Below are 12,452 nucleotides of genomic sequence, written 5' to 3'. Positions count from 1 at the left end.
AGAACAAAATGACGTCACTTATGTTTTTAACGGATACGACGTCACATTATTTTTTCTTCCACCGGAAGCGTTCCCTCCTCACACAGATGGCACTAAGCCCCATGAACCGCCGATGAACCGCCATGTGTTGAACGTATGGGCTTCTATGGAAGCTTCGCTACCAGGTATATGTACCTTGCTCCTCCATCGCTCGCGGCCGACAACCGCTGCCGCCGCTTCAACTGTGACGTCAATGCGCAGAGCGCGCACACCCGCTTTTCTGCGCAACAACACCTGGCGCTTAAAATTTGGCAGACGCTTAAGACCGCTGACGCGTGGGAAGGCTAAATCATTATACCGTTTGTAGACCTGGGAACGCCATCAACGGGCTCATTTTATACACTCAAGAGATGGCGCCACCTCCTCCGCGCCGTCACGTGCGCCACCCAATGACGCGCACACTGGTCAAAGAGATGGCTGCGACGTGACGTGTGCAATCATGCACGCACTAGGCACACCTTTAGTAAGCCAGAACCGTGGAGCAGCCTTGGCTTCAGGGAAGCGTGCTCGTCTCGCACACCGGAGGTCCGTGTTCGATTTCCACCCAGGCTGAAATGTACAAAAATTTCTATTCATAGCCACTAATTAACTTTGCTTACAGGAACGTCCCTTAGAAATGTGGCCTCAAGCCAAGCACTCTTTTGCCATGTTTTTACTCTTCCCGGCGTCGGCCATTTTTCGTCACGGCGCAGTTTCGCCAAGGTCACCGCCATGCAGTGCCAATACAGACACCTAAGGCTTTCGCCTTAAAGAAAGGCAGAGGCACAGCACTGGTGCTGACACATTCCAGAGACGCTACAACGGACGGTGTACTGACTGGTGTCGGAGAGAGTAAATTAAACACAAATCTCATTACCTTACGGTGTGACTTCACCCACAATTACATGACATATCTCTGCACGACATTACAGAGCTGAGGCGTTTTAAGATGCGAGATCCCCGTATTAAAGCAGTGAACCGGAGTGGTTTGTCCTAAAAAACAAACAGATTTCCTGCATAAATTCAGCCACTACAAATGTCAGCAGTAGCAGTAAAGAAAACATCGTCGAAAACTCTAAAGTAAATAGTAAAGTAATGCGGGCAACAATAATAACCACTGCCCTTTTATCAAACCAACCGATACAACCAGGTATTCCCAATAGCAGGAAAGATGTTGCTCGAATTTTAACAATTACGTGTAGGTTGCGGTTTCGTACGTAGTTACACTCTTACCCTTTTACACTTAAGTATGAGGGTAAGAAAGGTGGCTTTCTGCTGATACTGCCTCGTGTCTCGCTTAGAGAAACATACTCTTGTCACAAAACTCTCCTTCGCAGCCTGAACTATGCCAACGTCGCCCACTCTAAGGCATTTCGCGTAACGAAAACAAATTCTTACGTTGACTTAGTTGTGTTTCGATTTAATCTTATCACCTTGATTTTAAATGACTCTGAAAATTCCAAGTGGCACGGATCTTACATTCGTGCTGGTGTGATGGCAATTCTTTAAGATAATGCTTTATGATGAAGGTTTGTCCGGCGGTTCAGATACGACCAGATCATGCTGCAGAAAGGCACCCAAGAAAAAAAATATCGAACTAGCGATCGCGTTAGACAATGTCATTATATATGTGGCCGAGACCATTTTATACAGTACACAGTAAGATATTGTAAGTATTGCAACATTAACGGGATTCAATATTTTGTTTTCGCTGCAATACTTAACAAAGACGCATCTCGACATATATTTTTCGAGCTATAAAATTCAGTGTGACACGTGTTATTTTAGTTCGAATTTTTAGATGCAATGCGTCACCGAAATTACCTTTTCGTAGATTCCTGAAAGCGACGGAGACCTAATAGAAATCAGTGAAATCAGCAAGCGCAAGTCAGATGAAGTGGGCAGCCTTTCTTGTTCTTGGTAAGTGTACCACAACACCAATTTCAAGCATGTGTGCTTTGTGCTTGGTAACACCATTTAAAATAGAAACTACTGTCTCAGGCGCAGTGCTTGCCGTCGTTGTGGGAGCTCAAGGGTCATGTAACCAATATATTACCAAGATTACTGCCATGGTAAGTGAAGATATAACCTTGTCGCCGTCCTTACTCGTTCCTCTTGCCGGGAAGCAAAATACTAGCTCCTTATTGAATTTAGTTGCAAAGTTCCACTTCCAAATCATTGAACGATAGCTTGTAAACAGGCGATGCACAACCTTGCACGAGCAGGCGATGCACAACCACTTGTCACTCATGCATCGACAATCAGGCGTACAAATTTATATCGTGTGTCACACAACAGTGGGTGCGAACTTCCACATTTCTTAGTTACTAGCATGTCTGATATGAAAGAAAGGGAAAATCAGGAGAAACAAACTGCCTATGTGCAAATCACAATGCCATAGATTAATAAAACGAATTTGTACATTTTCGATTCGCCGGACGGTTACCAAACCCTTCCAGAATGCATTAAGCTTCAACCAATATGCTACTGACATTCACTGGAACGTAGCTTAGAGGGAAAATAATTCAAGTCACGTTTCATAAAAACGATCTCAATATAATTTTCAGAGCAAACCAGTGTATTGTGTGGTCACAGAGGGTAAGGATTAGGGGGTCGCACATTTTTGTTAAAATAGAGTAGAAAAATGCTATTGTTAGTGGAAGTTTCTTCTGGTGAACCAATTGCCAATTTACGTATTCCGTTCTTAATGCAGTGTGCGTCTAAATGGTGTTATTTAAGACACTTGTTAACCTTTCCCTGAAGGAAAACAGCACATGCATTCCGATGACTGCTTCAGAACTAGACAACAACTTTATCGTGGAAGGTCTCACCGGAACCGGAAAGAAGTGCAGGCCGACTTTGGTAAGGCATCTTCTTGACATCGCATTGCAAATTGCCATTACACCATACATTAATTTTTTTTATGTCAGTGCATATGAGTGGTATATCCGAAAATAAATAACACAGAGATGAAGCAAGGAAAGTTTATCATTAAGGATATATATATATATATATATATATATATATATATATATATATGTACACTACCCACTAAATTATTTTCCAGTTGATATGCTGTGCAGCCTCACCGGCCTCAATTTGTAAATTGTAATATGTGCCGTGAGATAGTTTGGCAAATAATATGTAGTCGTAGTCGAATATGAATTACGATTTTTCACGCAAGTAATGACCGCCTATAGGAGTAGATCGGCTAAAGGACTAGCATTGTGCTACCTGTCATAGGCGATTTTTAAAAATAAGTTAGTGTTTGCAGAAACGCGTGGTATATCGATGAGAATGCCCCAGTGTTGCTCGCTTCTCTCTCTCCTTAAGTGCTGTATATGTTCCCTTTCTTCTTGTTCAATGTATATATATATATATATATATATATATATATATATATATATATATATATATACATTGAACAAGAAGAAAGGGAACCGAGGGGCCCGAGTTTTATTAATCGTACCATAAGAAGCCAGCAAACAATGACACCCAGGACAACATAGGAGATATTACTTGTACTTACTTATTGAATCAAAGAAATGATAAATTAATGGAAATGAGAATGGATGAAAAAACAGGTGGGGAAGCAGGTGGGGAACGATCCCACGTCAGCGCATTACGCGTGCGATGATCTTGCCAAATGAGGTACCGCGGCGCCGTTTTCCCATCCACTTTCTGGGGTATTTCTTTTAATACTAGAACTAACCCTGGGAGTTTTAACCAGCGACACCATCGTACGCGTAATGCGAAGACGTGGGATTCGTTCCCCATCCTGCGGAGAGTAGTTTTTTTCACCCACTTTAATTTCCATAAATTTATCATTTCTATTAGAGTTACAGAATGGATACCAAGAGAAGGGAAGCGCAGTCGAGGACGGCAGAAAACTAGTTGGAGTGATGAAGTTAGGAAATTTGCAGGCGTTAGTTCGAATCAGCTAGCGCAAGGTAGGGGCAATTGGAAATCGCAGGGAGAGACCTTCCTCATGCAGTGAACATAAATATAGGCTGATGACGATCATTTCTTCAATTCAATTAGTAAGTACATCTAAATTCCCTTAGTTGTCCTTGGTGTCTTTCTTTGTTGGTTTCGTATATGATCAATAAAATCAGGCCCCTTGGTTCCCATTCCTCGGTATATACAGGGTGTCCCAGCTAGAGCACTGCACGGGCCGATTTTTGCGGCCCGGGCCCGGCCCCGGCCCGGGCCCGTTTTTACATTGGGCGGCCCGCCCGAGCCCGATCAAAACTTTTATGGTGAGACCCGGGCCCGGCCCGGGCCCGGAAAGAATCTACGTTACCCGCCCGGCCCGGCCCGCCACCCCTTTACCTTAAGCCCGAGCCCGGCCCGGGCCCGGGTCAAAAAGCACACGCCGTGCCCGAGCCCAGCCCGAGCCCGTGAAAAAACTGCTCTACCCGGCCCGGCCCGGCCCACGGGCCGGGCCGGGCCCGGGCTTTCGGGTAAGCCCGAGCCCGTGCAGTGCTCTAGTCCCAGCTATCACGCAGCACGATTTAAAAAAAGAGGAATGGCGTTACGCGAAGCAAACCTAGTACGTATTGTTTCCAGTACAGTGGAGTAGCCGCCAGTAATTTTTTCGTTACTGAGATTTAATTAGGTAATTATAATTAATTATCTAACTCGAAAAGTACTGTGCTAATTATCAAAGTGTCAATGAGAAAATTGTAGAGCACCATGAAAAACTACCGATACAGCTTTGTGTTGCTCCGTACGTGCTATAAAAAGGTTTTTTTCCGAGCGTGAAAGAAGCCCGCGAATACACGCAAAGTGCCTCGAGTGATCAGTCGCGCGGCAATTCTGCGTGTATTCGCGGGCTCCTTTCACATTGGGAAAAACACATTTATGTGGAACGTATTGAGCAACAGAAAGCTGTATCGGGGGTTTTTCATGTTGCTCTACAATTTTCTCGTTGACACTTTGATAATTAAGACAGTACTTCTCGAGTTGGATAATTAATTACGATTAGCTAATTAAATCTCAGTAACGAAAAATTACTGGCAGCTACTCCACTGTACTGGAAACAATACTCACTAGGTTTGCTTGGCGTAACGCCGTTCCTCTCTTTTAAAATCATGCTGCGTGATAGCTGGGACACCCTGTATATATGAAGGCCGGACAGATGAGAGCCGAACCACCGGCCGAAACGTCAGTAAAATAATAGTATTTTTGTTGTTGTTAAACGTGTGAACATTTCTTTCATAATATTTTTCTGCGGGTTCAGCGTACACACCTAATCGACTATATATATGCGTTTTTTCACTGTAACAGCCTCCTGTAAATATCCTTCCTCGTAGCAATTGCTGGAGTTGCTGGGCACATATGTGTATTTGTTAATATTGCCCAGCGGGTAGAACGGCATGTATCATTTTACATACATTAAAAGTAAGCGATACCAGATAAGTTCACAGAGCACTGCCAAAAAGTTAGTACTGACAGAATCACAACACATGTTGCCGCCATGCGCTCAGATCTCTGAACAGCCTTCTTGCTATGCCTCCCCTCACGAGAAGCATGTAACCTAGACAATAAAATGAATTAAACGACACTATAGGGTCTGACGTACCTAACGTCCACCGGGGGTTATGTTATACGTAGTAGCGGAGGGCTTCAGAGTAAAGTTCACGATATGGGGGTTGTTTAATGGGCACGTAAATCTAATTACCAAACATTATTACATTTAAGCACAAGTTCCTCCATTGTTTTGATGGAAATAGAATGCTACTATTTTGAATTGAGTTTCGCCCCCAACCATTTCAACACAACTTGGTGAGCAGCAAAACTAAGGATGAAAGTTTTGTTAAGAAGGCATGATGGTGAATAGGCATTCGTTTGACATGTCATAACTTGCGCCTCTAGCGCGTGCATTGCAATTGCGTCGTTGCGGGCTGGGATGACAGTGGCTTCTGTGGATGCACGTATGTCGACACTTAACGCGTATATCGTATTGTTCCTCGTGAATCTACGTGGCTAGGCCTTAGGTTTAAACTACGGGTGATGCGGTGTTGGTTTAAGACATGAGTATATATGAAATGTCGTTCGTAATATGCTTTAACTCGTGAGTGAGCGCTCGTGCTGTGGTACATCTTTACTCGCCTATTTGCGCGCTCTGCACATTCACCATGTACGGAAACGAACTTTCCCATTTGCTGTATACATTAAGTTGGGAAAGGTATAGTACAGCAGGGTCTAAACACATCCTTGTAGGTCATGGAGAGTACGGATGATCGTTGAACTGATGTTAGCCAGCGTGCGCTGAGTGGATCACCATTAAATCACCACACTGCCGCTGTTGTTACTGTTGTACCTGCATTTTCCTGGAGTATGTCTCTGGGTTCCGGTCAAATGGAACCATCGTGAACGTCACCGTCAGCTCGGGAAAGAGGCAACCTTATTGCTTTTACACCAAATTCACAGCGTCCTCCCACGTGTCTAAAGTGATGAATTGGCCCACCCACTATAGTTGCGCAGCTGGAATAATCGTCCTGGCTAAATTTATTGCGGTCAAATTATAACCAACGCATAAGCACCGCTCAGCTTCTAGTCGTATGTGTGGCGCTTCAATTTATCCATCGGGAAACAGCGCATAAATGGTTCGTCTTTTTCAAACCAAGGTTTGCAAAAGACAAATATCTTACGTCGCACGTTGCCCTGTATGCAGTAAAAGGCTTGCCCGAGACGTAATTGAATTTCCCCATCGTGCATCTCAGATAGGGCTGAACCGCGTCTCACAATGGCTGAGAAGCAATTACTGTGTCATCGGATATAACGGAGTAAATGAAGCTGCGCAATCGGCTTTTGACAGTCTCTGCAGCCGTTAATGTCACGTTCTTCCGTTTTTTAGAGCAGATGCAATGAATATAAGCTCTGCCTGCTCACACGTAGCTTACATTGTCGGAGTCGATGCGACGCGTACGACATGCGGGATAGAAGGTGCGATCTCAATCACCTTGTCATTCAGTGTCGCGAGGTCGGTGAGACTCGTAGTAGCGGTGGTGGCGAGAACCATCTGAACGTTGGCTGACAAATATTTCAGAAAAAAAAAATCTCGCAGCAGGGGTCATACGAGGTTTATGCACGGGAACCAATAAGCTGTGTCATTCGACGTGGAGCTGGCTGGGCCGACGATCGCTGAGCGGCTCGGTAGACATAACTTGCTGGAGTCGCGAGTGCTCTGATGACGTCGTGCGATGCGAGAGAACCTTCTATCGGCGACTTCGATGGCGATAGTTGATGGCAGCGCGGAGACAACGGTGTAATAATTGCTATTCTGCGAAGTGATGCGATGAAACTCGAAATGAGCTTTCACCTGTACAATCCAGGTAGACGGCTTATCCTCTTAAATTGGCAGTAAGTGATGAATGGCAGCCACGTCTTGACCACGTACTAGCCTGGCAGTCGTGTGTTGCGTTGCAGACAAAATGCACAGCAAAGCGACTAATTTCCTTGAAGTAAGGAACATTAATGGAAATTATCAATATTTTTACTGCATGTCCTAAGTACTGTGGTGTTAATCACAAATGGCGTAAGACGATATACGTTGATAATAAAGAAGGCATTTTTGTAGTTAATCTCGTGATCAGCGCAAGTAACTCTCCAATGTTAATATTCGGCGAAGGCCACATAAGGTCAGATACCTACGTGCCGTCTTGTAGTTTTTCGATATAGTTCAACGAAAACATAGCTACGCATTCCTTCCACATTACTGTCGTCACAATATCACTGTCACTACTAAATATAACAGCCTCCGTGAGCGATAGCATTGATCAACATCTTCAATGATTTTAGACCAAATTAAAGCATATATAGCAGTAACTGCGCATTAAATTATTAAATAATGAAAGAGATTCTAGGTGCGTGCTAGGAGGTTGAATCTTGAAGTATTCAATGCAAAAATATTCGATTTGGAATTCAAGTGGATGCATATTGACTCCTTATCTATGCAGAGCGCAAAAGTGTCCCGTCAGTCGAAGCATAAGTCGTGCTCAGAACCATGTGTCATGGGTGGGTATTGTTTAATAAAGAATCCGTTGCTTTCCGTGGCTTATACATCACTGGTGAAATACACAATCACTGCGTGAATATGTTGGCGACGTAATAAGCGCCAGGTCTCCAAAGGTGACTGCTTGTGAAGCTGTCTTTGATAAATTAGGTCAGAATTGTTATTATGGCGGTCTAATATTGCGCGAGACCTAAATAATTGCATCATGAGAGTTATCAATGACCAATATTTCACAGCACTACATAAGCAGAGCACACTGGCTCTTCGTAAGCACAACCTGCGTCACATGGTTGAGTGCAACATTACTTGCTTAGTCATTCGCGCAGCGGAATCGGACATTGTCTTGCTACATAATTTGCCTAACCAGAAAAAAAATTTCGTGACAAACGAATGCTGTCTAATTCAATTCTTTCTTTGTACTTCTTGCGTTGCTGTCAGTGCTGCGCATATAAACGTCTCTTAGTTGCCCCGCACGGTTAAACAAAGCACACACGTACTTCGCTCGACTTCACGCTGAGAATCATGGAGTGCTGTTGGTGCTGTTCCAAGCTACAAGAGGGTCTATGGTTGCATTCCATAATTTTCACTTACTTGTTTCAGAAAGTAACGACCAACTGCTCGTGCAAGCTTGGAAGTGCTGTAACACTGAATCAACACTGTGTGGTATGACGAGGAGTGGTGCATATCACCCTCTAGTTTTCTATTTCTGGCAGAATAGATGTCCAATCTGTAAAACAATTTCGTGCATTTGCATAACATTTGTTCGGCCACGTGTCCTGTTCAGGCTTAGTTTAAAGGAGAAGTACTTTTTTTTTGTCTAAGCTGCTTTGCAATAAATTTACCGTTTGCGCCCAGTGCCGTGCGGCTTCAATGAAGATATTTGCTGGTAATAAGTATTTTTTCTTACAGATTACCCATGCTTAGGTTTATGTGCTGTTTAATTACTGGTAAAGAATGGGGAGGTACTTTCCATAGATACTGTCGCATACTAAATCTACAGAAGGAGGAGAGGGAGAGAAAAATGTGGGGAATAACAATACACGAGACGTCGCAAGAAGAAACATAATTGATGCACTTGCATTATTAGACGTTCACGCTTGCTGTGTAAGAAGAACACTATTATACGCGCACAAACAGATGTCATTTTGTACTAGCAGTCCTAAAAGCGGACGCGAAGTGTAAGGAGAGAACACTGACAAGAATCTAATATTCAAAGGAAATTAATTACGTTGCTGTCCAGAACGCAATACCTTCTTAAGGTTGTAAAGCACATCTCTGTTTAGCGAAACAAACTCAATATTTTGGTCACAGAAAGTCACATTTATCCACGATGCAAAAGTTATCACGAAAGTGGACTCTCTGATGCTGACATTACGGACAGTTTGCAAGAATGTATTCTGCTGAAGTGGCTTCGGTGTCACCGTGGGGCAGTTAGATGTTGACTTCTTTCTTACGCGGTGAAAGAAAACGAGTTTTGTAGACCACGTCTAGTCGTAAACGGTGTAGAAATGTATGCAATTTATGGTCAGTATGGTCAATTATAATATTTACTTGCTACGCGCTATATAACTGTTCGCACCTAAATAGAAAGTATACATTTTCACCCAACCTTATGGCAGATATGAGCCGTGCGAAACGGAGACAGCGACAACAAAATACACATGGAAACGCTATGCACTTCTGCCACAAGAAGGAAATACAGACCAGCCATTTCTGCTGCCGTAAGCTCACTGACATAGAATATTAGAGGCTAAGAAGTACGTTGAGTGCTTCTAGTCGGTTGCGGCTCATACTGCGAACAGTACGAGACACCAAGACGAGACAGTGGACAACGCGAGCGCTGAATAGTGGTTGCATAGCCTACTCTTTTCTTTTTTATTTTCACACGGTAAGCTTCTACTCAAGAAGATGAGAGAGAGTGCAAATAAAGAAGGAAGAAAGAATATAATGAACGCAGATGGAAAAAACGAAGCCTAATAGAACGGAACATTTTGCAAGTTGGTTTACGCTGAGCATGATCCAAGTAGCGCGACTAAACGGCGCATAAGCGCTTTGTGTGTGTGTCCGTTCATTCTCGTGGGCCGTTTCGTCAGGCTACTTCCCTCGTGCTGAGGGGGAAAACACGGAATGCGTACTAAGAAAGAAGCACACCTAGCTAGTGTGTGCCTTTAGCGAGACGCGGCGTGGTACGAACAACCGACAGGGATTAACACTGAAATTTGTGGGCAAAACAGCACAATGTGTGGTACCACGGTGAAGAAAGTAATCTAAACCCGTTTTATTCTCCCCTTCTGACTTCTACCCATGTCTAGCGAGGGTAATATGGTAGCCTAGGAAATTTCTCGCCACCTATAGTATGTGCTAATGGAAAGAAAACAGCATTCAGAACATGATGTAGCAAACATTTTTACGATGGAAGAAAAAAAAAGTAGCAATATCGTGCATAATGCTTTGCGGCGCGATGTTGAACGTAGAAGCCTGAGTATTACAAATTGTCACGCGTATAAGTTTTTATTTGCTTATAAACTTTGTGATATCACTTTGTTCTGCGCTTTTATTTCGCAACGCAGCAAAGTATTGCTTACACACAAGATGACAACGCAGTAAACATAACCCTCGGATTATGCAATGCCAAAGGATACTGTGACTACACACATATCCATGCGTACTTGGAAGTGGACGTGAGGGACCCAGATGTTGCAGGTAGGATGAAACCGTTATCGTCACGATACCGGATTTCTATTCACTGGGGGTCTGTGAATGTTGGTAACCCTCGAATAAGAAATCGAATATTTTTCTATTTGAGTCTACGAATGAAATAATCACTATTCGCACATATGAATTGTTTTCCAAGAAATGTCGAATATTTCAAACGGCCCATTGTGTTCAACCAAAAATAAAATGAAAGCAAAAATGGACAAAATATTTGAGTGGCCCTAATAAAAATAAAACGCGAGTAGTTAGGTAACCGAACAGACAATGTCGCTCATGAAGCCCGACTTTTCCATCGAAGTCATGACTATTTGCAATCTCCGAAAAGCCCCTAGAGTGCAAACAAACTGCTTAAATGTTTCTAATACTCTTTTTAATAGCTCTTAAGAACAACGCTTCATAATATGCAACGTAATAACAAAACTTGATAACAGGACGTGAACATCGGTGAACAATGCTGTTGGCATGACATTGTCATTATTCGAAACCTATTTAAACAACACTCGATATTCGATTCGGTTCCGTTCTGGCACTATTCTATTCAGTTTCAAAATATATTCGCACACCCATACTATTTGCAATATTTATGGCTAAATATCTGTAATGTTCTATGGAATAAAGGGTAAAACAATAGTCTTAGCTAAACCACACAGAATAAGAATGGCTAGCGTATAGCCATTTGTTGAATAAAGAAATTGCCTACAATTTTGCAGGTGTTCGCAATATATCACCGACTTCTGTACCACTCGTTCTCATTCATTTTAGCTAACACAGAAAACTTAACAGTGGCACACATAGGGTGCTTATTTACGTAATGACGTATTCTGTTGTACCACGCTTCCGCACATGCTTGAAATTTCAGGCAAGGCACCCGAAACTCATGTCGCAGGCCTTGCATATAAAATGCTGCACATTTGTGCAGATAAGGTCGATGCCACATTCGAATAGAGTGGGTATAGCCCTCGCTGAGTGCACGCTTCTGTTACATAAATAAAATCTTCGCGCTGATTTGGATCCAAATTCATTTTTCAGAATACCTGAAAGCATATCCACGACCTCCGTGCATTGCTCCCAGTGTTAGCGTTTCGCCTGAGGTGAGTTGACGCACAGGTTATTTTCTCGGAAGTTGCTATTGTTGCGCCACAATTTGTCTGCAAATGCCAACTTCAAAATCGCGTACCAGTATCTTAAACCAATCAATGTGGATAAGGTAGCCGAAAAAAGAGAACATTTCATGCAGGATGTTATCAGGTGATCTCGGGGCGAAATTTTATCGCATAGTAGGAAAAAAAAAAACAGAAAGGTACTCTGGCGCCGTTGATGTCACTATGTATGAACGCCTCAATTTAATTGCTATTACTGTAGCCAGAATGACAATGGCACCCGTTCAGCTGGTGGAAGAGACCACCCTATTGGTATACATGGGCATCCGGTCACCATAATCGTCACCCAATAACAGTAGAATTGTTTTATTTATTTATATGTAGCAGGCATGGGAAGCTAGGATAAGTCAGAGACGGCTATCCCGAAATCACAGATACGGTATGCAAAGAGAAATAAAAAGGAAAAAGAAAGAATAAAAGTTCAAAAAGCACGATGCACCACTAACACAAGCCCACAAGGATTGTCTCGTCTACTGGCACCAGCACGAAAAGCACAATACAGGAACTATAGCACGGTCACAGAAGTGTCTGTTTGACAA

At 43.1% G+C, this 12,452-nt stretch overlaps 1 protein-coding gene across 1 annotated transcript in view; it reads left to right on the top strand.

Moving 5' to 3' along the window:
- Nucleotides 1-12,452, top strand: part of LOC119446039 (uncharacterized) — a 42,966-nt gene that overhangs the window by 3,236 nt on the left and 27,278 nt on the right. Inside the window, exons 2-7 of the mRNA XM_037710357.2 lie at nucleotides 1,853-1,938; nucleotides 2,020-2,090; nucleotides 2,782-2,880; nucleotides 8,639-8,701; nucleotides 10,609-10,741; nucleotides 11,783-11,844. Coding sequence (XP_037566285.1) covers nucleotides 1,911-1,938; nucleotides 2,020-2,090; nucleotides 2,782-2,880; nucleotides 8,639-8,701; nucleotides 10,609-10,741; nucleotides 11,783-11,844 — 456 coding nt within the window. The 5' untranslated portion in view covers nucleotides 1,853-1,910. The remainder of the gene's footprint in view (nucleotides 1-1,852; nucleotides 1,939-2,019; nucleotides 2,091-2,781; nucleotides 2,881-8,638; nucleotides 8,702-10,608; nucleotides 10,742-11,782; nucleotides 11,845-12,452) is intronic.

Source organism: Dermacentor silvarum, chromosome 3 (genome assembly GCF_013339745.2).
Source record: "Dermacentor silvarum isolate Dsil-2018 chromosome 3, BIME_Dsil_1.4, whole genome shotgun sequence".
Taxonomy (NCBI): Eukaryota; Metazoa; Arthropoda; class Arachnida; order Ixodida; family Ixodidae; genus Dermacentor; species Dermacentor silvarum.
This window is presented reverse-complemented; position numbering and strand designations above follow the sequence as displayed.